Source organism: Dicentrarchus labrax, unplaced genomic scaffold (genome assembly GCF_905237075.1).
Source record: "Dicentrarchus labrax unplaced genomic scaffold, dlabrax2021, whole genome shotgun sequence".
Taxonomy (NCBI): Eukaryota; Metazoa; Chordata; class Actinopteri; family Moronidae; genus Dicentrarchus; species Dicentrarchus labrax.
In genome coordinates, this window is record NW_026136708.1 from 1,436,762 (window position 1) to 1,463,934 (window position 27,173).

The following is a 27,173-nucleotide window of genomic DNA, read 5'->3' on the forward strand; positions in this document are numbered from 1 at the left end:
AATTTTACATGCAATGAGTAACTTTGACAGAAAAATCATGACTGCAATCTTAAAGGTCCAGTGTGTAACATTTAGGAGTATTTATTGTCAGAAATTGAATGTAATATTCATGGCTATGTTTTCATCAGTGTATAATAGCGTGAAATAGCCTGAAAGTAAGAACAGCCATGTTTCTACAGTAGTCCAAAAGGGACAAACCAAAAACTGGTTCTAGATAAGGCCTTTTGTAATTATTTATCGAGTTTAGCAGCCACCGTAGTTTCTCCTACACGCTTGGTAGGCAAGCAGTATTCAGTTAGTTCAACTTCACCGCTACATGCCACTAAATCCTACACACTGCTCCTTTAAGGCTTCAATGGCAGTATATATTCTACAATCCAACAGTGATGCAGCCTGTCAGAGATCATACAGCACTCTGCTATGCTCCCTCTTTCCATAAATCTCCTGCCATAATGAAAAATTTCACAATGACCACCTTTCTCTGAATGAAAAAGAGCCAATATTTTAACAGATAGATGTTGTCTGACTGTACACAAAGACAGATGTAAAAACTGAAACAATGTCTTCATCTTATCAAATGTCTTTGAATGACGACTGTCTTGGCATTCTGAGGCATTTCTAGTCAAACTCACCACAGTCTAAATAATGCATAGCCTAAGTCACACCCCCTGTTTTCCACTCTGACTCACCCATGGAGGCTGTGAATACTTTAGAGCACAGCTCAACAACTGTAAAAGTTGCTATCTGAGTGTAACAGGCTTTGTGCTGCAAGCAGTCGACATTAAAATCAATTTCCACTGGCTCTTCCTTTCACTCATTATATAGTTTATACCTCTTGCTGATCGCACCTAAACCCCATTTCAATGGTGCCAAGCTGAATGTGTACACACACCATGTACACACACACACACACACACACACACACACACACACACACACACACACACGGTCCTGTAGCCTTTCCCGTAGCTAATTTCAAATCCTATTTCTGTGCCCTTCTCCACAGTGATTTTTCTGGCTCAGAGATGTGAACATCCGCTTGAATAAATATTAATGGTTATTCTATGAGCAGTGCCCACTCACAAGTGTGCTGGAAGAACAAAAGGCCTTGTTTACAAGTACGCTTGAGGAAAAGCTAAGGCACGGAGGGCCTCCGAGAGCCTCTGAGGGCGGCTCTGTGGCGCTGTTGTCTCACAATGGAGTGCTGATTGAAACACACTCTTAACTTCCAGCGCGCGGCGATGGCGAAGACGGCGAAAATCCTCAACATGACGAATTTCTATTCAACGACTGCAAGGATGGAGCTGGAGAAATCAAGCTTAGGAACTCGCAGCCTCTACTTAAACTCGTTTAAGACATAGCTGAGAGGTAATTAGGTTTCTGGGAACAATAAGCACTCAGCACCTTGTGTAGCTCCAGCCTCGCTCCAGACATTTCCTTTGGTGTAATTAGGGGAGGTGTGAATTCCTCATCAGATGGATCACCATCTGCATTCACACACTGCATGTTCATTCCCCCAGTCCCCAGCTACGAGCCTATGTTCATCCTGATTATCATGCAGGAGGTGGAGATGGGGAGGATGGAGGTGAGGGCTTCTCTTTTTTAAGGTTCTTTCAGTGCTACTGGTCTCCAGCACCTCGCTACGCAAAGGTTAATCAATTCTGAATGATGAGCCATAAAAGCTTTAATAATGCAGTCACTCTCTAATGAGTGGTCCTGCATGCTCGCTCAGGAAGGACCGATTGTTTTAGGAAGCTCCAATGTTCCAATTACAAAGCGCTCAAGCATTCCCTAACAGCCCAGAGAGAGCCGGACACAGTGAAGGTCCAGCGAGCCGGACAATGAGCCCTGCAGCGTGGAGCTAATGTCTGCTCAAGATGGGAAACAAGAGAAACCCATCATATGGCCGTCAATATCAACCTAATTCCAACTATTGACTTGCACTTTAGCTGAACCTGGAGAGTTTTGAATGTAGTTCCACCACCTTTGTCATGTTTCAGAAACTGGTTCAGAAACCAGCTTTGCTTTCAATCAAATTTGAAACCTCATAGAGACAGTGTCGGAGTGCATGGACGGATCAATAGTCTCCCATTTTGACATTAGAGGCCATTGTTTAATAGTCTACCTTTACTTTTAACCATGACCACAACATTTCCCAAACCCTTTGACTATCACAACTCCAACCCTAACTTATTTTAACCCAAACCAAGATCTTTCTAAGCCTAACCCATAACCCTAACTAAGAGCGAGAAAGGTCATTGACCTTGGAGACAGACCATGACTAATGTTTCGTATTTAGATCAGGTGATGACAACAGAACCATCTCCATGACAACTGAACCAACTCCATTTTCTGACAAAGTCTGTGGGATGCAGTTTAAAAATCAAATGGACCTTGAGTCAGATTATTTTGGCAAATGAATGAAACAACCATAATAAACCTTAAACTAAAATAAACCTGATGGCTATTCTTTTTCAAATTTGTTATATTCTTTTCAAATCTTCAGTAATTTCAGCCTTCATTTAAAGGTATTATTCTGTCCCAGAGCTGTCCTGCCATTGAACAGATGGAGTGGGTCGCATTGCCTTGAAGAATTGCTAACCCTGAAGGAATTTGATTAGTCTGGGTTTCAAAGCGGAATTCTAGTATTGCATCATAGTCTAAATAATGTTTCATAGACTAGTCCATCCAGATACAGTAAAACACAAGGAAAATCAAGGCATCTGTGTAATTTTTTAAGAAAAGATAGATGGTTGGCACAAACTATCAGATCAAGACTTAATGGATGTAAGTTTTCAACAAAAGTATCAGCAATCTGGTCCATCCTTGCCAATTACACTGATTATAGTGCTGTAGCACTTTAAATGGTGCCACTTAACCAAAATCATAAACATGACACCATCTTGGCCAAGCCCGCCGCTCTCTTTCCCAATAGCTAATGGCTAAATATTCTGCCGGGTTAACTGAGTAATTGTCTGTTGTCAACATGCCACATATAATTATGAGGGACTGTAAAAGAGCATGTGTTAATTGTTTTTTCTGGCTTTTTCCTGCAGGTTGTCCTTCTCTTGCCATCCTCGTGTCCTTGGCCTGGCAACCCCTCGGCACATTCCAGCGCATGTCTCTGTCACGAACCAAGCATCACGGAATACATCATCCCCAACACTACATCCCGCACACATCCATTCAAGTAAATCTTTCTTTCTTTCTTTCTTTCTCACAGATAAACTAGAGATATGTATGTATAATAGTAACTGCTTTTTGGTAGCAAACCTCTAGAGATGTATGCTTTGAAAAGAATAGTGGCAGGTGAGCTACTTTACTTAACTCATTAAAACAATGACATAAATGTGAATAACTTAACCAATATGATGATGAAGAAGCAGCAGGCCATGATTGGCCATCATGGCAGAGGGCAGGTGTAGTTAGCCAGAGACAGGGGTTATATATCCAGCTAAAGCTTCAGTGCTCTCTTTGCAGCCTTCTTTTAATCACCACAGTCAGAACACTATTTTGGGCCAACTGTGTTTCATGGATGCTCAAGCATGAAAGAGGAATCTTGTTGGGTGGATCCATAGAAATAATGAATAAAAAAGGCTTTAGAGTTTGTCACCACAAAATACAGCATTTTAATTACGGTAGATTCCCTTGAGACTGAGCTGCAAATACAGTACTGGCTCTTTAGGTACCACTGGGAGTCTGCATCATTGCTAAGCTAATAATGTTTTGCCACTGTAGTGCTGATATACACATTAAATTAATCTGGGTAATATGCATACTGGATATATTATGGATCATATCAGACTATGGTCATTAATGCTAATGGGGAATCATTACCGTAGTTTGCATATGAGAGGTTTTCAAAATTAAACCGTCAATTGCCACATTCCTAATGCTTAATGCTCTCTCAGCTGGAGCAAAGGGTGAACTGTGCATAGACTGCCATGAGCCACACTTTCTGCAACTTCACATTTAAAGAAATAGTTCAACATTTTGGGAATTGTGCTTATTCACTTTCTTTTTGAGGGTCAGGCGAGAAGATCAATACCAACCTCATATCTGAGCATTAGGTAAAAAACTGAAGTCAGGACATGGTTAACCTAGCTTAGCAGCTAGCACTGCTAAAGTACACTAATTAACACACTGTACCATGTATTCTTATAGAGATAGCGCTGTAACACTTATTTAACAAATAACAAATGATCATCTTTGGCTATAGAACTGGTTGCCAGGCACCCAGTCAGTTAGCACAAATTGTTGTCTCTACATTCATGTTTGTTTATGGATTAACCAAATGAAATACGATGTGTTAATTAGTGAGCATTAGAGCTGTTCGTTGTTGTATTTTGAACACTGAAAATAGCAAGGGAAGTTGTTTACCCCTGCTTCCAGTCTTTATGTTACCTAGGCTAATCGCCTCTCTCATCTAACTCTTACAAAAAAAGAGAGTGTTGAACTCTTTCTTTAGTCTGAAATAAACTTTGCAAATATCAGGAAACATTCAGAAAATGAACTGTATCCTTTAAAAACGTCACATTTCCTTCCACAGCAGTACAATTTAAAAGCTCTTTACCCCACAGAAAAACATTGCACAGAAATGATCCCAGTGCAAATCATCATCATTATCAATAAACTGTTTGAGTCCTTACCTGCTTGACCAGTGGCGATGCTAACCGCCGCAAACAGCCTCTGTGTGCGGCTCAGGTCCGACACCCCGTTGACAGCCTCCACCTCAAAAGTGTAGTTGGCGTGGGCGAGCAGGTCCACGATGGTCACGTAAGTGTCCACTAATCCTGACTGCGCGGGAGAGTATCCCACATTGGGCCCACATGGAACGCACTCCTCTGGTTCCCAGCTGCAACGCCGGCATATAACCCTGTAGGTGACGTCGTTGCGGCCGCCCGTGTCAGCCGGCGGGCCCCACTCCAGGTTAACGGTGGTCTGGTTGATGTTGTAGACTATGTTCTGTGGCGCTGAGGGAGGTCCTGTCAGAGGTGGACACGGAGGAAGCCAGAATTAAATAACTGGGTGCCAAAGAAAGTGACAGCCAACAGTGTGCATTGACTGGATCTGTGCTTTCACTGTTCTCTGAGAGAGAAAAAAACACTATAGGACATGCCAGCTCCAGCCCTAGAGCCAAACACTCACACTCAATTATAATAAGACTCAGATCCAGAAAAAAAAGTAGTTCAGGTACACTGAAAGGAAGTCTGCTCTGGCAGCCACCAAGGTCAGTGTGAGAAGCCTGTGAAATCAAGGAGTGGAGCCCAGAGTTTCAAAGGGAGAATAATTTCATAGTCAGAGTTCATGCAACACAGTTTTTATGTCACTGTTTTTATGAATTGTCGTTACCAGGACAGAGAACCCATCTAACCTACCCACTTCCATTTCACCTCATCCCTCCAGCACCATCATTTACACTATAAAATGCTGATAATTAAATTGATAACAAGATTTTACAGTGTATGAGGTTTTTCATTTTGAAGTTAGATCCACTTAAATGGTCTAGTTAGCACATTCAAAAACATCACACATTCACAGATAACGGAAAATCACTTGACTAAATGTCCAATTGATTAACAGTTACTTAACTCATGAAAAATAAGTTATTAAAAACGATTGTTAGCTTGTTAGCATTCCCACATGCATGTATTTGGCTTAAAAATCTTTATAAAGTATGCTTTGTTCTTTTGTTCTTTGTCATTTTATTGCATGTGTTAAAACACTTCAGCCATGTAAGTGTAATTATTCGACAGGTTGGAAAATTAGGGATACACCTTTTTTTTTTTACCTCAATATTTTAAGTTTTTAATTAATCTGCACAAGTTCAGTTAGGTTTGAGGCTACTTTCAACATATTTTTTTGACCACTTACGGATATATCTCCACAACAACCTGAAAATAATTATATTATGGCTTCGAAAAGTTTATATGGATATCATGGTAGGAAACTAACTTGTGTACTCAGTAGACACAGATATGTTACTACATTAACTTTTTACTTCGAGGAAGTCAAATATTCACTTTTCCTATTACATCTGTTTTGGTTTTTTTTTGGCCTTCACCTACTACTAAAATAAATATCTGGCTATTAAGCTACTAAATAGACAACTATGTTCATTAGCTAGTTGCTAACTTTGCCTGTCTGTTGTTTGGTGATGGTAGATAGCAAATAGTGTGGTTGATGAGAAACCAAAACAACTAGCTGAAAGATACTGAAAGGCTTTGGGTTTGTCACCATGAATGTCCCTTTTCACATCACATGTGGTGATCTTCGCCATTGTTAATAGAGAAATAATGATTAATGCAGCATTAGGGCAGCCTGGTTTCTCATATTTTAATTTTAAAACAACCTAATGTTTTTTTTTTTTTTACAGTGTAGTCATGCATGCAAACCTAGCTGGTAATTCATGCAGATGGACTAAGAGCTTTGTTTACATAGCAATTGTTAGCAACATAAAATCTGCAGCTGCTATGAAAATGATTGAGACATGGTTACATGGTCAGACAAATGCTGAACAGGGAATCAGGAGAGACAGACAGCCACTCTCTAAGTTTCCCTGTTCTCCAGTGATATACAGCTATCCCAGCTGGAGACAGTGGCTTTGCTGGGTTTCCGCAGAAAGGTATATCATGTAGACAGCAGGACACTTAAAGTTAATGTCCTCCAAAAAAAGACTGAAAGACTGACTCACCCACAGAATTTATGAACAAGATTTAAACCTGGATTATCACCGCCCTGTAACTGCCATATACAATTTCACTTGACATACAATAACAACTAGCTCCATGTCATCAAAAGTGCACAGGACCACAGACCATTTGCCTGTAAATGTTACACGTAATGGCAAAGAGATTAGCTCATCTCGTAAAACAATGAATAACAAATTGCTGCTTTCATCTTTCAAATTCCAGGCTGTTGGCTTTTATTGCCCAGATGTTGATATAAATAAACTCCCCCATACCGCAGTAAAGATTATATGACTTGTATTCTTTGTTTATGAATGTTTTAAGAACATCTTCATTTTGTTCTCTGGGATATTTAAACTGTTCTGTTTTCTCAGGAAATATTCTTTGAGGGAATCTTGGGGAGGGACCTCTCAACTCATTAAATTTGTCACATTAACTAACAAAATAGGTCATGCATATGCATAGAGCCAAAACTGCTATCACAATATTCGGGCTCATTAATACAGCACTTAGTTGTTTTTCCCTGTTCCACCCATTAGAACTGAGGGCTCAACGGAGACATCCATATTCATGATTATTGGGTAAGATAAGAGACAGGCTGTGGACTGGGAAGATGAAAGAGCCACCTGTGGCAGGTGAAGTGGAGACGAGTGACTGCTGATAGCGCCACTCGACTTCAGCCTTGGCACTGACACTCGACCTGCACTCTCAATCTTCCTCGCGGACAAAGGGAAGGTGTGCCTCGGCACATACGCACTAGGTCGCCCACGCACATGTGCACACACAAACACACACACTTCCCACCTCCCTCCCTGAACCTCTGGGATCTTTTATTCCAGCATCTCCATGGCCACGGTAAGCGTTGATAACATCTCATTTTGCTCGTGCCACTCATTTGGGTCTCAGGTGCCACAGATCAAAGTGGTGATTTCTCGGCAACAACAGGAGAAAGGAAATTAGATTAGACTGACCCTGGATCTGTGTGACCTTTGTCTTTTGTCCTGTTTTCAGATGCATGCTGCCCTGCAAGCTTTGCCTTTCGACCTCTAGAGACCCCAGTGTGCTTCGAACGAAATGCTTGTCTGATCATCTGACATCGATAGTCTGAAGTCCCCTTCCCAAATGGCAGAATTTGGGCTGGGTTCAACAAGTTTTTTAACTTTTCGTAACATACAAATAGGCGTGAAGAGCTCTGAGGGTACGTAGGGTTTTAACTTCTCTCTCAGTCTCTCTTTATCATTCTCATGTTTCGTATGTATGATACCCCAGGTGCCACACCATGAATGCTTTTGAGAAGAGACTGTCCTGTCATGTTAAGACTACAATGACAAGGGATGGGACCTGATAAGATTTTATTTTATTATTTATTTTAATACACTATCGATTCTGCTTATCGGTCCAATTCTTTGTAGGTACCCGTATATATTCTTGATCAGTTTTCTGTGTGGAAAAGGACCGTTGTCTATGCATCTGAGTCTGAAAAAAATGTAGAAAATTAGTTATAGTAGTTTCTCTACTTTCTCTGTTAAATAAGGCCATGTTTCAGACCGTTTCTTCCACGCCGCCATTACTCCTTCTTGTTGCGAGCCAACAGAGTGTTCTGCCACTTGAGTTTGACATCATTGTTTAGCAATGACCAACTGTCAGAAAAACATGCTGGAATTAATAGGCATAAGGAATTGATAAGCTCGGAGGCATACAATACATACATGTATCAGACTATTTGGAACCGATTCTCAACTACGACTGGTTCTTGATTCCCATCCCTAATAAAGACACGCAATAGACACGGTTCTCGTAGAGTTCTTGGAGGGACTGATAGAAATAAGGAACTGATAAGCTGGGAAGCATATGATTCCGATGGATCAGATAATTTAGAACCTGTTCTCGAAGCCCCTCCCTAATATAGACACACAATAGACAGAGAGTTGTTGGAGAGAGAGGAAGGCAGTGGGAGAAGTCTTCGGAGGCAAACCTTTTGCCCAACCCTCGAGTGTGGCCACTTGTAAAAGGTATGCACACATTTCCCTTTAGACATAGTGAGACGGCACATCTTATGACCCATTTCGCTCGAAGCATACTGAACCTCTCTTCTCTTTCTTCTTCAGCCTTGGCGTCACTTTGTTTCACTGAATATACTCTGTCTGGACTCAGGAATATGAAACTCTTCTGCCCCCACTTCACCTGCAGCACAGATTTGCACCACATCCAGAGCCCTCTGCTGCCTGTCTGCTCATCCTTATAGCTCAAGGGCTTGTCGCTCTCCCTCTTCTTTTCACTCTTTTTTCTGTCTCTCACTCCCCCACTCTGTCTTATCTTTTCGTGTTCTTTCCCCTCACCCCTCCTCCCAGTCAAGTTTCATTTCACGGATTAGCCTTCCAGAGCCCCCACAGCCTGAAATGTCTCAATCACTTGCTAGCTTCCCTCCAACGCTGCCACTGTGACCAAGCATGGGTAAGCGTGTGTGTGTGAGGGTATTTTTGTTGTTGTGCATAAATATGGAATATGTGCATGCACAGTTTATGTTTCCTGCTACACCACTTGCATGCTAACATGGAACAGATTTTAAAGCAGAACCTGTGATTTTGTGAAATAAACAAAGAACTCCTATGTGTTAAAGTGAAGAGAAAACAGCCTTCAGCTGCAGAGAAGTATTCACTACATCTAGTACTCTACCATATAGAAAACATAGTATAGTAGCTGATCGTTTTTAGGTCATGTTTCAAAGCCCATCTCCACTCTGTGTAGAGTTGTGAGACCTGAGTAAATCCAAGCTTAGGAAAGAAGAATCCGGTGCTTATCGGCCTTGAGAGGTGCTTGGGGCTGCCTTAACCCTCCATAGCCTATTAGCTGGCTGTGCTCTAATTGGGGAGCTGTGGGGAGAGGGGCGGCAGGGGTGAGTGGTATTCAAATCACCCATGAGGTAATCCTCACTCTACAAATGTGTGTTGTGACCCTGTGACCTAGCCTCTAATGATGTGGCAGCAGCAGAACCTGTATGAGGGAAGCCATGCAAAAGAGAAGGGGTCGAAGACGAGTTTTTTAACTGAAGGGCCTACCACTTTCGTGTCTTGTCATGTCTCTAAAACAGTTGGTCTTATAACAATGACCAAAGCTATTGTGAGTGGTCAAATTGTAAGTATGATGTCTTTATACAAACTATTAGATGCAATCCTAAGCTGCAATTTGCATGGCCACTTCTAATTACAATGTGGATAAAAAAACATGCAACAATTAAATTTACATGTGCATGACCAGGACAGGGATGGAGAGGCTTTATGTCTTGATCAGCATCATTTCCAATTAATGCATCCAAGTAAATAATAGTCATTCGATTTGGTTATTTTGGTAATAATGCCAACATTGTGCTCCCTAAAGCAAAGGATAAGCAGGTATATTTAATGGATGGATGAATCACCAACTGGGCAAAGCAAGCAACTTGCCCTTAAAGTCCCCAAAGGCTCAGACTACTTGAGCAGCAAGTACTTTGTGGTAATTTGATAAATTGCGAGGTGTGTTTGGTTCGATAAAGCACAATATAAACTGAAATTTAAGTGCATTCTTTCTGCATTTTTACACACATAGCAAAATTGGCCTGGCCAAGTGATGGTCCACACAGCCCACTTACATTCAGTCCACATACGGCAATGAATTATGGTCCACAGGTGGTCCAGATCTTGTCACCACTCACTGCTCTTGACATAGCCATATCTCAGCCAACTTACTCACTTTCCTCCCTTGTCAGCACTGCATGTGTAGTTATGTGTAGAAAAATTGTTAAATGAGGTTCAGCCAGGAAACAAGACCTAAACACTTGTAAACCATTGCCCAAAACAGAAAAAGACTACTGTCTGGTCCAACATAGGGCCAGCTATGATTATACTGTTTCTTACTTTGGGAGAGTAGACTCTAAACTGTAAACTGTAAAATTCCACAAAACTACTGTTACTCTCTCTGTAACCGAAACACATACATTTAGGCTATTTTATGTGATCTCCTTTGGTAATAACTAATACAATGTTTGATCACTTCCATTCACTGAGCTTCCCCTGAAACTGTTTGGAGCCACCCTGGGGAGGCCTGCCCTCTGATCTAAACCATTATTCCTGCATTTTACCTATGTGTTCTTGAGGTTCTGTCTTGTAAAGGGCCTTCTGTCAAGATCTAAATTTAGCATCTTAAAAATGTTTTGTAGAATATATTCTTAAATTAAGTTTCTTTCAATCAAAATGTAATCAAAAAAGGGAGAGGCACTGCAAATTTTTGCCCCAAGGCTTGTTCATTCGTTCGTTCATTCAACCAGTCTTGACCAAAGTAATGTGGGAGACATTGCTACAACAAGGTCTGAAAGGGGAAGAAACCCGAGCAGTCACACTATCAGACAGGTTGTAAACACGGCAACAGTTTAGCCAAATTATCTAAAACTGGTAGCAAGTGGATTAAACTTGAATTCCTGGGCCTGAGCTTATAGTTATAGTGTAAGATGTGATCTCTGGTAGCAACACTAGCCCCTACATTCTGTAGCCCTTTCACAGTCCCCTAGCAACTCCAGGCAGGATGGACCCTCTGACGGATGTCAACTTGTTGAGGTGGCACATTTTAAGAGGGGGTGGTGGGGGACTAGGAGGAGGAGATGACTGCTCACAACTGCCCTTTTCAGCCCCTCGCTTGCACCAGCGCTGCTCACAGCTGTTGTATGATTGATGCCCACTCCCCAACCTGTCAACAACTCTGGCCTGTGCCTTGCCTCTGGAGAAAATACCTCCCCATGGCTGTCCACATATATCTAATTTTCTCCTAACTTTGCATATGAATGGCATGGACAAACATTCAACAAACAAAAGCCTTTCTTCCTCCCGCCCCCTCTCAACACATACCACATGGGAAACAATGTATTTGGAGCTATGTTTTTGGAACTTCTTCCCTCATCTTTATTCAGCATGGATTTGCCTTTTCATGTCCCCACATTACATCTTCATCTCATTTCCTCTCAAATCCTCATAGACACATTCTTAATCTCTGTGTGCCAGAGATCCATCTCACTGTTTTGCTAAGGCCTACAATATGGTAGCTTTACAAACCCCTATTTAAAAAAATCTGTCAATCAAGCTATTTGTTCAGGCAGTGCAAATTCATTTTCAATTACTATTCACTCCTGGTCTGGATAAGGCTTGAAAAAAGGAAATCACAGTGACTATTGGTCACACTGACTTAATCCAGCGATGAATGAGGAAATGCACGTACAGAAAGCTGTGCAAAAATTGTGCTGGGTGAATGAGGAGGAGGGCGAAGCTATTCATACAAGTTAAAAATACATATTTACATATAATGGTATGGGGTCATCAAGTGTAGACCCGAAGTTAATGAAAATGAATAATGGAAAGTGTGCATTAGGCAACTTCAGTAATTACTGCGCTACTTGGCCAAGGTGATTACCCAGAAGGGAACAGCCAGAGGACACTGCGAAGAAGTGGGAACTTTCTCCTGTTCTAACCACCACATGTGAGTCCCTGCCCTTGATCAGTGGGAGATGTTAGAGTGAAGCGTTAACATCCGATTAGGATGGTTGGAGAAGTGAGTAATGGACCTGTCTTTTAGAACAGGGTCTGTATGGTTGCCTCTGTGCTACACAGAGAGAGATTGGTGGTTTGTGGTCGTTGGCCGGCCTCAAATTTGCTTAGCTTGAGTTATGTCCTTGTTTATGTCAGACGCTGATGGGAATAGACCAGACGTCAAGCGCAAAGCACCAAAGCCATGCCCCCTTTTGGAGGAAAGGGTTCATTTAATGTGAGAAACTATGGCGAGTCGAGATTAGCAGAAGATTTTGTTGAGCCAAGAAAACAGGAAAATGCCATTCTTTTTGTGTAGCAGGTTGATTCAATGTAATATGTATAGATGTCTGGATAAGCAATGCCTGGCCAGGGTACCACGAACACTGAGGTTCAGGCAACATCTCTAAATAATAATTAGACATATGTATAAAGTAAAAGTTTGTTAGAAAAAAAAGGAATGCATGCAAACTTTTTCAAATCATATGTCAAATTGCATTGACATCTATAGGATCTTTGGTTTTCTATTCCTTAAAAAAGGTGCAGCTGTGACGTTTTGCACAATGTTTTGTACCAATATGTGCTGGTCTGGTCTATGGAGTTAAACAGACAAATCTGAGTCCCGTAAAGAACTTTAATATGTTCAAATTGAGCTCACTGATTTTCATTCTACAGTTCGGCCATCTGGCATTCTCGCCTGTTTGAAATTATTAGACACAACATCATGTGGCGTTTCATCTAAAGCAAGACTAAGCAACTTTTGCTCAACAGCAGCCACTGCAGCCACAAGTGACAATTATGGGATGGTGCCACTTCATTTTCCAAGAGTCAGTTGCTTTACAGGCATTAGGAGGTCTGACTCAGCTAAAGGAATCTAACCGCAAGCAGCAAACAAAAAGTCTCCTGTTTTCTTCTTGTTTTACTTTCGAGATAAAATCATTGAAATTTTAGTCTGTGACTTGCTAAATGTAGCGTAACAGGAGCAAATGTTTGCTAATGTTAGCTAACATTAGCCACAATAAGATACTGGTCACACCAGACCAAGTAAGACTGTGGCAGCAAAGTCCTCGAGGGAATTTACCATGAGTGCGTTTTATTGCTTATAAACTCAGCTTGTGCTTTTGATGTTTCCTTTTCCAGAAAGACTAAATGGCAAGTGATAATGATGCCTGCATGTGATTCAAAGGAAACCAAAAGGAAGGGTGTGTCTCACGTAGGTTGCTATATTTTCACATGTAGTGAATCACTTTACAGTGTAATGTTGTTGTCACAGTTTCAATGAAAAATGGGACACTGATGAGTGAGTCACATGTGATGGTATTCCCAAGAAGCACATCAACATTTCTACCCAGAGTTCAGGAAATTACCAGGCCAGATTAACTGATTTGGGCGTCCCTGGGCAGAAATTATATTTTGGGCCCCTACAGACCCCCAACCCCCAACCAGCAGTAAATCAAAAATATTTTTTCAAAGATTTACTGCTTCATTTATTCATTTTGGTGCTGTAGCCACATTGTCACACCACAATCCACTTGTTCCACTTCTTTTAAGTGCCATGCTTCGCCATTGCATGGTGGTACAACAGTGTCCATCAACATTACTTAAAAACTTAGAATATTAAGAATAATGGCAATTTTCCAGAGTGGATACCACTATATGCTCAAATCATGATTAGAATTATTATATAGATCTAGATTCTAGATTCTGCTACTTTTCTGTAGAGCTTAAATCCACTCTACTGGAACTATTTTAGCACTGTGGTAAAGGGGAAATGGCTGCTCACTGGACAGTCCACTAGCTAATGCAGTGAGGGAGCAGCTTGAGACAGACCCAAACACTGAAAACATTTCTTCCAAATTTCCCAAGCACAGAGAGGAAAACAGCCGGCTAAAATGCATAACAGAAGGCTGATATTTCAGTGATAGATAATGCTTGTGGGAAATCGTAGCTCATTAATAATGAGAGAGGAATAACTTTCTTCTACAAGTTATGACCTTAAAATGTTCTTGTGCAACCCCTTATCTTCCCCACTGTTTTAATTTAATTCAAATGTTTTTTTTTCCTGATAATATATTTTCACTAAGAAAAGGTGCATTAACGATATGTTGAAGTAAATAGAAAGAGTTTGGGGCAGGCAGAGACAGACATGTTGTTCCACGAGCTGCTTTACAGACGCTCATAAATGACAAAGAATAATTTTTCATATAATATTTGCAACATTAAATGCAAACACCAGCTTGTATAATCCTCTCTTTGATTCTCTGATTTAATGCATAGACAAGCCAATGCAGCGCTATAACATTCCAGTATTTGCATAATATCTCACCAGCAGTCTCTCTCTGTCTCTCTCTCTCTCACACACACACAAACACACCTACACACACACACATACATTAGAGATTCTGACTTGGCCTACTTTGGGTGTTGAGGGAAAAAGCAGCGCTGCTCGGGATGTGAACCAGGCATGCTGATTTTCCTGCATATGCATGTCTGTTTTTGTTGTTTTTTAATCATCAGAAAATGGTACAAACTAAATAACCACAATCTGAAATGTTAATTTATCCCCTCTCCTCCTTAATAGATATGTAAAAAAACAGAATGACAGAGGTGTGTATGTAGCAGCCAGAGGCCTGTGGGCCTATCCAGGACTCTTGTGATACATTATCAGCAGAATGAAGGCACGCAGATAAGGTGCAAAGATTATGTTTAGGGGTGCTGTTTACCTCCAGAGATAAAGCAGAGTGCTAACATTGCCCCGCCTGGTGTGCCACTCCCCGCACACAGTAGCTGAAGGCAATGGAAAGAAGAAGAAAAAAAACATGCAGCAGCACCTTAAAGCAGGCATGTTTGAGAATGGATTTGGAAGCAAATCAGCCCCACCCTTCAGTCTGAATCCCCCGGCCTGTGTAAATAAGCCATCAATGGCTGTCACATAACTGTTACACTGGCCAGGACAAATGAAGACGCAGGGTGCTGCCTGGGCTGCCGCTGCTGACTGTAATTGCAATCTTTCAGACGGGAAATGGCAAATTGCTCCTCTCATCATTAGCAACCAGCTAAGACAGAAAACAGACATGCAAGCCTGCAAACATAATTATAATGACATAGTGGGAGGCAGAGGAACTGCTATGGAACACATCTGGGGCTTTCATGAGACCACTGCAGACTGACTGAACAGGTCTGGCGTGTGTTTTTTTTCCCTCTCATGTGCGGCTGTTTAAATTCAGATCCCGGACAAGCGATTGCTGCTGTGTTTACCTAGCAACGACATGGCAGACTTACTCGTGCAGGCCACAGACGGAGGGTCAGAGAGGGCTCGGTAGTAGCCGTCCTCACAGTCGCAGCGCCAGGAGCCCTCGCGGTCGTTGAAGCTGTGTGCCGGACAGCGAGAGCACTGAAGGTCCTGGGAGGAAGACTTGTAGAAACCACGGCCGCACGCTGCAGAGGGAAAAGAAAAAACAAGGAATGAGTCCAGGGCAAAGAGAGGAGGACAAAGACAAAAAAAACAAAGCTGTAAACCCTGTTTGCACAGACAGTATTATGTGGGGATCTCGTATGATTTATCAGTTTCCCACACATCTCTCTATAATGAAATTTGCTAAAATGAAAAACAGGTGTAGTGTAGTACTCAATTTTGCAATTTGTCATACTCAATTTTTGAAAAAAATAAATAAAAAAATGACTGATAAGGTAGTGTTGGCCCCTTAAACTTATTCAGTGTCAGCTTGCAACCCCTTGTTACTGGTTTCATGTGTCTATGTTTAGCCTAAATTCTTCAGGCTACTTGTGTTAAAACAACATTAAATTCTAATGTATTGAGAAGTTTGGCATATTTTGTCAAAGCCCCTACAAGGAGCTTTCATTTTGTGATGATGGCCCCTGTGGACAAAAGCTAGTGTTTCTGCTGCCTCGTTTCATTGATCTTAAGGGAAAATCAACCAAATCTGACCTTGTGGCAGGCATGAAGAATAACTATAACTTTATAGAAATGGATCTTCTTGGTTGGTCTTTTTTATCTAGGTCATTGGTAGGCCTTTTTTTACCAACAGGGAAAAAGCTCTGTTCTGGTTTGTGCACCTAGTTTTGAACCACTCGGAGCATTTTGACCAGAACTAAATTGGCTTAGAACCCAAGAAAATTTCAGGTTTTCCTTGGTAACCAAAGTGGACGTGTCATATTGTACAGGTGGTTGTGCATTGTGCAGCACCCTCTGTTGATGAGGCATCCTTTATTAAAGTGGTTGTGCTGAAAACTGGTGGAAATCTTGGCTGGTTCGCTAGATAGCACCAAGGTTCCAAGAATCTTGAATGGAACCGGTTCAAGAACCAGAGATAATTTGTTGGAGAAGGAGCCTGATAGGCCTTTTCTACCAACAAGGAACTGCCTCTGAGTATTTTGAAAAAAAAAATTGATTTGGAACCCAAAAAGTTTGTTCCCAACCAATAAAATGTACGTTTTCTTCTGTATTCTACAGGTCAGGTACACCCTCTATTGATTAAGCATCCTTGATTATAATGGTTCTGCTCAAAACTGGTGGAAACCAAGAATCTTGAATGGAACCTGATCAAGAACCAGAACTGATTTGGTAGAAAAACACTTACAGAGGCATCAGTATTACATTGAGACGGTTTCATAACCAGTTAAAAACTCCTTGTAGTATGCTTCAATGAAAAAAATGGAATTTAATGGAAAAACATGTTTACATTCTTAAAACGTGCTACTTTAAGAATGGATAATTTTGCATAGGGACCAAAACTCTTTGCACTTATAGGGGCCCACAGCTCATTTATGCCCCTGGCTCCTCTAATGGGTTAATACAGCCACACTGGTTTAAAAAAAATTCTAATTATACCCACCAATAACCAGAAACTTAATAGATATATGAAATTCTCACAGCATGTTTTATTTAGTAAACCCCAGCTAAGCTAGGTTCACACAGGATAACATTCCCTGATGATCTCAGCAGTCATTACAAAATCACAGAATGTCTCGAGGTGATATTAGTCCTGTGCAAACACAGTCTTAAAGACTCCTCAATTCACACCTGAATTCCCATCATGAAGAGGGCATGACAGAACAAACCATTGCGTTCACATCTGGAAGCAGCCAGTATTTGAACAAACCTGTCCCCCTCAAGCTTCATCAAGCAGGCTGAGCCACGAAACAGCATCGCAAAGCTCACGCTGAAGCATTAGCCCCGGGAACCTCTCAGTTTGAAATGCTATTTTTATTCTGATGAATCCTCAGGTCAGTAAAGAGGTCTGACTTGTTTATAACAAGTGCTATCTCTGAGAGGAAACATTCTTCTGTAGAGTGTAGAGATAAGCGTACATATTGAGCACAAGCACATGGATCATTTCAACATTATACCTTTGACCACGGCAGTAAACAAACCTCAGACAGATATGACTAATCAAGAAAGACTCGTCGCTGCCTGTTTGGTGAGACAGTCATTTAAGAATTACGCTCTTAAACCCAAATAATTCACCCACCCACCATTTTTCTAAAGTCACAAATTATTCTCAGGTCCCAGAAGAGCCATGGAAGCAAACGACAAAGGCGGGACGGAAATGGCAAACAGAATACAGTGATTCATAGCAGCTTCACAGCGGATCACATGCATTTGTCGAGTTAATGTTTAAATACCAGTAAAAGGAGTAAAATGTCTATTCTGGGTCTGGCTATTTTAGCCTCCAAGTCGACTAATCCACAGTGACCGGCCATGTGTGCAAAACAGAGCTAAGCCTGTGTGAAAAACTGCAATCTAGGCCACATGATTTCTTAAACAATCTGCAGGAAATCTATACTTCTGTGAATAGCTCTGCATACAAACTATCAAATTACACCAAAAATGCATTTTTCATGAGCCACTGGGGGATATGAGCAATGATTTTCATACTGGGCATCCCCCCATTACAGATCTCAGTTCTGCTACTTTTTTTATTTCCTTTCTCCAGGGGGAATATATTGGCCACCACCTCCTGTGACAGGTCCAGAATGAGAAGGATAGAGGCATCCGAGTTTTCTTGTTTTCACACTTCCAGAGTGGCATGAAGAGGAGGCCTGGGCTCAGGATATCCCCATTCCAGCTACATGAAAGCCCTGTCATTCTCCATTTATTGCACCGCCGCAGCCTTCGTGGAACAAGGCCTTTTTTCAAGAGGAAAAAAAAAGACATGATTTTATCTCTAATCTCTCTTTACCTTTTCAAGCCGGTAATTGAAAACAGAGCCACAAGGAGGCTGTGAGCGGTAGGTCTTTAATGCTGACCAGGCGAAACATACACACAGAGTCTACAAGTGCCTACTCATCATATCTAGCTGCTTTTTACTGTATGTACAGTCCTGATGAGCGATAACATTTGACAAACAGCAAGGGAAACCATAGTTGCAGTATCTGATACGCAGTGTAAACACTCCCCCGTGGATGTTGATAATGACACTGAAGGGCTTTCTCCAGCAGGTTAAAGATTGGCTAGATCCCGTCTAAGACCGTGCTTTCTCCCACCATGCCGGGCTGTTTAAACATTCTGATAAGCCAGCGTGTCTGTTTGCCTTTGGGTTTCTGAAAGCTCATCTGCTGGGTGGCCGGTGTGCGGAGGGGGAAAGCCCGGCAGGGACTGAGGCTATCTCCCATCGCGACCACTACTTCAGCAGACAAGAGGATCCACAGTGCAGATTAGGACGAGCACAATTCTGGGAAGGGGCTACACAGCTTTACTGGGAAATGCTAATTATTTACAACTTCACTCTTATTTTCATAGTTTTTACAGTATTTCTGTTGGTTAGGGTCAGGCTGTTTATACCCAAACTCAGGCTACTTGATCCAACAGCAGTGCTTCCTAAATTCTAAAAGCTGTTAACGTGCCTGTGTAAAACGGATTAAGATAATTTATGCATACAGTAATGTAATAAGGGCTGAACTACACATTAAATCTTAATTGACCCCTCGTAAACCCCGCCCCTTTTTGCTCAGTGCTCCAATATAGGCTGAGCAGGCCTCGGTCAACCTTCTCCTTTCCTGTACTTAGATATGCTATGTGCTAGTCTGACGTCCATTTTGAAGATGGTTAAAAGATAAAAAATATCTTAAGTTATCGAATGTTAGCAAAACATTACATAACTAGCTAGCTAATCTGTTTTGCTGACATTAGCTAACTTCAGATATGACTATGTAGGCCGTTTTTATTTTTTAACCGTCTTTAAAATGTGGTTGTCTTTTTCAACGTAAACAAACCTAGCACATAGCATAAACACAGGAAGGGAGAAGGTCGAGGTTCCAATAGGGGCAGGACTCAAGTTCAGTCACAATAAAGGTATAGAACTAACTTCAAATGCATTTCTTGCAAAGTGCATGCAGGAGGTGACAGTAGCTTTATAGAGAAATATTAGCTCCTGCCAGAAAATGGACAGAAAAGACAACTACTGCTGTCCAGTGACCAATCCCTAACCCACTTAAAAGGGTCAGTATTGGCTGCGCTAATGTTACTGTCGGCTTGTTTACAACTCGCCTGATCGCCTTCCTGCCTCTGTTTTTTGCCCCATTGGACTTCACTGTTGCCATGTTTCTTGATCTAAGAAATTACTTTTCAAGTTCAGTGTTGTCGTAACTGATAGAAATGATGGCCCAAAGTACAAAAGGCCAAGTCCAGTTGATTAAAACTGGACTTGCCCTTTGACTCAATCTCATGAGCAAAACACAGTTCATTTTCTTTGCTTTTTTTTTTTTTTTTTTTTTTCAGAAAAAGCCCATGTGTTTATCAGTACGTCCGACTGCGCTTGGCACCCGGAAATGTTTACAGAAGCAACAAAGCGGCAACTGAGGCCTCAAAATTTGAATGCCTGCATGACACAGGCAAGTAAGTGTTTCTGCAGCTCTCCCCACCACTGGCAGTGCATTGAGTGACAAGTACAAACACAGCCGTCCCGGCCCAGCATTCCTCTCCCAGCGGCGGCAGCAGCAGCACGACGCACACCGACACGCTGCCGGCGAGTTTCCGTTCCTGGCAGCAGATGCCGCAGCAGAACTCTCAGACTGACACACCACGATGGGATGATAGTGAGTGAGAGGTTCCTTGTCGTTTGTCCCTGCAGCAGCTCTTTTCCTTCCGAGTGGAAATATCTACAAGGTAATTACACCAAGTAGCCTTCTTCACTGACAAAATGACTGACACCTTACTGGCAAACACTGACACACAAACATGTTAAAACATTATAAAAAACTCCAGACTCTTTACTACTTGCAAGGACTTTGACAGGAGGACTTACAGTCCAAAGTGTAATTATATTTGTAAGGTAAAGTCTATAAGAGTGAAAAAGGGCCATTTATGTAAGTCTGGTCTTCTACTGGCACAGATAAAGGCCGACTAATGGCTTGTCCTTGTTGACACGGGCCTGTTAAAAAAGCTCTGCAGCAGACACAACAGCCGGCTTATTTACGACACTGAGAAATTAGTTAGTCCTTAGAGAAGCGGGTTGAGGTTAAGCAGAGAGAAGGAAAAAAAAATACAAGTCTTACATTCCAGCCAGCTCCTCGGCAGGCTACTGAACCGGCATCTGTAATTTCCCTTCCAGTGGTCAAGCACTTTCATTCAGTGATGGGGGGGGGGGGCAAGCTGCAGTCAGCAATTTTATACAAAGAGAGGAAGAGGAGCCTGAGAAAGGAGAGGTCCTCAGAGCAGTGGGATAGAGATAATCAAACGCTCCTGTGACTATAGTGTCTCAATCACAGCACATACTGGCCCAGAGAATAAAACAAAGTCTCCTTATCTTATGCAGACACGCATACACATGAAAAGGGGAAAAACGGATTTCTATATTTTTGTAAGATCTCGGTTTATTTCTTTTTCCCCCGAGCTGAGCTTCTTAACATTCTTGAATTACATCCAGTTTCTCTCACGCTTTGGCAGTGTCATGACACTCTGGGTGAGGGACAGCAAGGGAGAAGGGGAGAGTGCCAATGACTCCTTATGTGACAGCCTGACATATCCCTTCCAGGCCAAAATAGAAAATAATCATTTCCCTTGTCTGGGGGTGACGCCATAGCGCTTGGTGTTTTTTTCCTCCTCAGTTAATCTTGTGCCTTTGCTAACAGACCGGATTCCAAATTTGCCCTTTTGCTTTTCTGTGTAGTTTTCTATTTATTTTCTGGGGCTTGTTAGTAAAGTGACGTGCCAACCGAAATACGCCCATGGCATCAAGAATCAAAAACTGTGATGTATCAAATATGACCAAGAATGCTTGATCAGAATTTCAGACCCCACTGGAAGGGCAGATTACAGTATTTAGGTCATGTGGACCCTCGAGGCTATGCAGGTCAGAAAGTATATTTTGAGGGTTTGGGATCAAAAAGTAACTCATACATTGTTGTTTTAGTATTGGAATTCCGGTACTATAGTGGTACCAAAGCTAAGGCATCATAGTGGCACCCGTATTGAAACATTTTAAATGATACAAAGCTCTAGTATTCACAAAAACTAGAAAACAAACCCCCTTGAACCCACAAATCGGTTCAGTTGGTGTGTGGTGCTATGTGGATGTAGAAAGTATAACTTGAATTTAAGGTATCAGAAAGTGTAAAAAAACGATTGTTTTGGTACCAAAACTCAGGTATTGCATTGGTGCTGGTTTCAAAAAACATCTCACGACACCCTGTGTCGAAGAAACTGGAAGCTGAGCTTGTTTGCAGCCCACAAATCCAATCGAGGTTACAATCCTTACTACTACTGAGCACGGTGGACTCGAGCTGGTCCAAGCAGGGCAGCTGGGATATTGAGTTTCTCCCCATCTGTCTCAATATAGTTGCGGACTGGGCTCAAAGTGAGCTGCAGTGTGTAACTGTGGGAGATTCCCGCTGTTTTTTTGCAGACTACCAGAGCCAGAGTGAGAATGACTAGTGTGGGCCTTTCTGTCTCCACGGTCCAAGCATGATGAGTCCTGTCAGGGCTGGGCCTACCCCCTTCTCCGACTGCCCTCCCGTCCGGCCTGATTATGTGTTAAATCCGCCCGTGTGTCGGGATGGATGTGGAAAGAATGCGTGCTGAAGGGAGCCGAGCAGGGGCTGCGGAGAGCCGGAGAGAGCAGCCTGGAGATAGCACCCCATTAGAGTGATAAAAGAGGCAAAGGGAGGAGAGCAGCTGACAGGACCAACATGCAGGCCCCGCCACTGATGAATGCCAGGTGGAATGGGTCAAGCGTGATAAAGGAAACAGTTTATTTTCTTATTTCAAAAAAACAGCTATTCTTTCTGTGAAACGCTCGCCATTGCCGCTGCTGTTCCGATAGGGAAACGTCTTTATAAATATCATCTCTAAACACAGGCCTGGTACGATGGGGAGCCTGTCGCCTGTGGTTTATAAGAGTATGTTTCCTCCAACTGTCCTCTCCTTTGTCTGCATGATTGTGACATCCAATGCTAAACTGGCCTCCATGCATACCTCTGAGCAAGGCTGGGTATCCTTTGAAATATCTATATTTTTTTATATTCTGATGCAGATTACAGAGAGATTATAGAGTTTTGGTGCCGACACCAAAATGGTACTTTTTTGCAATGCCTTTTTTTACACAAACATGTTTTTCTAGCTAGATTTCCATTTGCTAAAGAGGGCCATGGGATGTGGTCAAAAGCTGCGGACAAAAAGCTTGATTTTGGAATATTTTATGCCAGATGTTTTTTTGACAAATCCTTTCATTTTCTCATCTAACAAAAGAAGCCAAACTTCTTAGATGCATGGCTGGATTACCAATCATGCAGAGCCGGCCCCAGAAAGTTCTAGCTTTACCGTGTGTCAACCAGCTTGTGCTAATTTAGTAACATGCACCACTAAAGCGCAATAGTGATAGAAACCATAAAGTGGGTCTTCCCTGGCCCTGTCTTGTTAAAGGTTGTATGTCAAAATCTAGTTTTAAGACGTATTCATAAATGAATCAAGCTTTCACATGTTAAAACTGTGGAGGGGTAGTTTTTTCTATCATGGGAATACCAAACACATTGGCCAGAGACACATTTTTACTCTTTGGAAAATGTGCCCATTATTAAATAGTAAATGTGTCTAAACATAAGCAGCCACACAAAAGATTTGCTTAAATAAAATACATATTTTAAGTAACAACCTGTTTAAAGAATAAGTAAACAAGAGCTGACCAACTCTAATGCCAGGCTTTTGGTACTTGACCATTTTGCAGCACCCTGTGGTACAGACACATTTCGGTCGTTGCCAAAAGAAATATTCCTGCTACCCAGTTCCACCTGTGAAAAACAAAGGACTTTTCTCCCTCAAACTCGTCTGATCGCTTCTATTACACTGCAATCCGCTGTTAATACTGCCATAAACATTCTCTGTCAGCTATTTCAAAACACCCTATGTCTGGCTGGATGTTCAGACAACCATGAAATGCTATTTAAAAACCCAACTCGTGCTTTATGTTTTTTCGGTTTTACTTTCAGGGCATACGATTAGGACCATGACCGTACGTTCCGACTATAGAGAAGGATGTCAATAGCTCACGCAGAGCTTATTTCTTATGCATTAATGTAGCCCGGGGCCTATGTGTGTTGCTCTGATTAGATGTGACTTATGTTCTTTGCCTCAATAAATAGTGGGCCTCAGCGTGGACATTCATCAGGCTCTGTTTACTGGCATTTTATGCATACTGAACTATGGCTGCATCTCTTTTATGGACTAAAGCCTGTGGTGTTTTCCTCTCCAGTGTAAGAGGCAGTACGTCTTGTGAGTAATTTCAGAGCAACACAGGCAGGCAGACCTGGGAAAAAATCCTGGCTGAGTGTATTTCTTCTACTTGAAAAGCCAAAGGACAGCTCAATTGATCTCATCTTGCGGGTGATGTGTAGACTTTTGTAGCTGCAAAGGTTTTAGAGAAATCAAGTGCACCTCGAAGGAGGCTATGAGTTATTTATTAAACTTACTGCAGTGCTTGCTGACATTGTGTTCATAGCTTTGCATCAGCTAAACAGTATTAAAAGTATACTAATATTATGCTAAAGATGATTTTTTTGTGGTTTGTACTTTTCATACTCAAACGTTTTGTTTTTTTAGTCAGATAACAAGAGCAACAAAGGAAGCAGCAGGTGTTTGCAGATTTTTCCTTTTTTCCTCCGGGCCCGTTGCACTGCTCTAAATCTTTTTTTTTTTTTCAATAAAGAAAGAGATGCTCAGCAGCTGGGTTTCTGCCGGTAGACATGTTAATCTCCCACCTATGAGAGGCGAGGCGCCTATCCAGCTCCGGGGAAACAGTGGCAGATCACACAAAGAGAAAGGAAAAGAACTGAGGCCGTGCTGAAAATCTCTTCACGGGATGGAGATCGAGTTTCAATGTCAGACCCCTTCCGAACAAGCTCATTTCGAAGACCTCCAGTGGGGCTTCGGGGACGAAGGAGGGAACCGACGACACGGCTACAATAAGGCCAAAAAAGAAGTCCCATTATAAGGAGCACTGAAACACGAGTTTAAACGGTTAAAGAATCTGATGTCATATGGAGCCGGATCCTCCCTTCACCCCACACATACTTGGAATGGCTCTGTCTGGCTGCTGCTGCACTCCACACATGCAGACAACCAACCCATTCATCCGAGGTACCTGTGCTTAGCGGGAGATAAGTAGCTTTCCATGAGAAACAAAGAGAAGATTAGCATTCCCTTACACTGTGTTGGAGGGCACGCAGTTTTGCCCTCTGAGCAGAGAAAAACCCAAAGGAAGTGCCTGCCTGGTTGTTCACAGCAGAGATCAAAGCCAGGCACTGATTAAGTTATAGTAAAAATTTGAGCTAATACTTCTGCTATGGCGCTACAAGCAACACTGTGGCCAGTCCGCGCAGTTTGATGTAAAAGGGACAATTTGGAAATAAACAGCAAACTAATGAACCATCACTTGCGGTAATCCACATTTATATTAGTTTATTTCATTAATTTATATTTGTCTCCTGTTAGCCTCTGTATGAAACAAGTAACTACTTATAGGCAGTTTCAAAGAGTCAAACAGTATTTTCTCACTTACCTCTAGTGGTATTTGAAGTCTTTGACTGTGATTTATGCCTCCACCCCAATACAGTGGAGGTGAAATAGTCCCTACAACAACAGTTTGTGTGGATTATCCAGAATATCCAGGACAGTTCTGTATATAAATGTTGCTATTGATTTTTTTTTTTTTAATGTACCAAAGCTGTGAGCACTACAAATGGAATTCACCTCTATTTTATTCGGCTGGAGGCAGAAATCTTAGAAACAGACACTTCAAAACTAAAACTAAAAACCAAAACCATCTGCATGGCTAGATACCTCTAGAGGTACATGAGTAAATGTGTTTTTGGTAATTCGGGAGAACTGAACCTATAAAGAATATTGCCAAAAGACCCAAACCACAGTCGTCCGTCCCTCCCTTATGCACTGTCTGTCGAACAACAAATGTGTTTTAATCCACAGCTGAAAATAGTCCTCAACAAATGCACTATTACTCCTGTTTGAGTAATGCTTGCTAAACACCAGCTGTTTTAAGAAATTGCAGAACCTTTTAAAGGAACATATAACTATGTGTGACCTGGTTTATCTTAGTAGGAACCAATGGGCTTGTGCCACAGAAAATGGTGGCAAAGTCAGAAAGCACTGAGAGGCAGGTAGAGAAAGTTATTTGGACGTTTTTATGTGGAAAAATCTAGAATAATTCCAATCTTATGCTTTAAACCTGAATGTTCAAGATAAATTTAGGACTATTAAGCCAAGACCATGCATAAACAACAAGTAAATACATACAGTATACATACTTTGAGTGAAATATAAAAAGACTAAAGTATCACTAAAGACAAGTGCTTCAGCTATTTTACTGAAATACAAATTACAAACAACAAACTTGAACACCTGTTTTATCTTTCAGCACTCCTGCTGATTTACTGCTTGGATTTGGAGGTGGAAAATGAAGGGCATTTTAAGATTAAATCCATTACATCAGTAAATTTACAGCCTCTCACTCTGCCTGAGCTGGAGCTGTTTCGCAAGTCTGTGCACAGTCCTCTAAGAGGTCTCTGCTTCTTTGAGCTATCACGCGGAGTGAGCTTTTTGAAATGGATCCTCAGTGACATGGAAAATGTCCCTACCTAATCGTCTTTTGTTTAGTTCATTTAACTCACATGGAAACAGAAGAGAGAGTCCTTAAGGCCAGCCAGGCGGCTACCTTTAATGGAAGAGGTGGTCAGTTCTAAAAGGGGAACACCACAGATGAGCGGGGGGGGAACTATGCATTCTAGGGATGAAAGCACGGGGTCCAAAGGTCTGGCCGATCCAAAGCCCCCTGCAGCCGAAGCGAAATCGGCACTGAAAATGTCCCCAGTCAGCAACTGAGCATTATCTGAATTGTGCCAATGCCTACCAACACGTCTGACCCAGCCCCCCCCCGGTCCCAGAGCTGTGATAGAAAGAAATGGAACAATGTCAAACTAACAGCTCGTCACTGCCCCCGTGGTCTCGCCTGACACAAAGACACCAGCTTGGGCTCAGATGCCCATGAGGACTGGTGCAGATCTGATTTGCTCTTAAATGATTCGTTCAGCCAACTATAATACTGCTAGTAGTATCAAGCTATGCAGATCTTTTGGATAGACAGGGTAGGTAGACAGAGAATGAGTAATTTTGTTATGCTCTGGGAACTTGTGATGGGCATTTTTTGCTATTTTCTGACATTTAATAGACCAAACAATTCATCGAATAGTCTAGAAAATCACTGGCAGATGATTAGATCATTTACATAATCATTAGATGAGCCCTAAAGTTGTTTATTCTCCCACTCTGGTTACACAAACATTGGATAACCTCCTGTTTTGCCAAGCTGTCTTGTTTTAACACAACTCTCTGGAAGAAACAGCAGAGTTTCCTGCAACAGAACCATCCTAAGCACATTTTAAGTCCTCTTTCCTCTGCTCTGGATGT

The 27,173-nt window shown here is 41.8% G+C and overlaps 1 protein-coding gene across 7 annotated transcripts in view; it reads right to left on the minus strand.

Annotated features, from left to right (window-relative positions):
* The window catches only part of epha7 (eph receptor A7), a 90,471-nt gene that overhangs the window by 53,813 nt on the left and 9,485 nt on the right, over nucleotides 1-27,173 (minus strand). For all 7 annotated transcript variants that reach the window (XM_051409877.1, XM_051409874.1, XM_051409876.1 and 4 more), the window contains exons 4-5: nucleotides 15,521-15,676; nucleotides 4,650-4,985 (exon numbers count right to left, since the gene is read on the minus strand). In XM_051409877.1, the coding sequence (XP_051265837.1) occupies nucleotides 4,650-4,985; nucleotides 15,521-15,676 (492 nt within the window). The remainder of the gene's footprint in view (nucleotides 1-4,649; nucleotides 4,986-15,520; nucleotides 15,677-27,173) is intronic.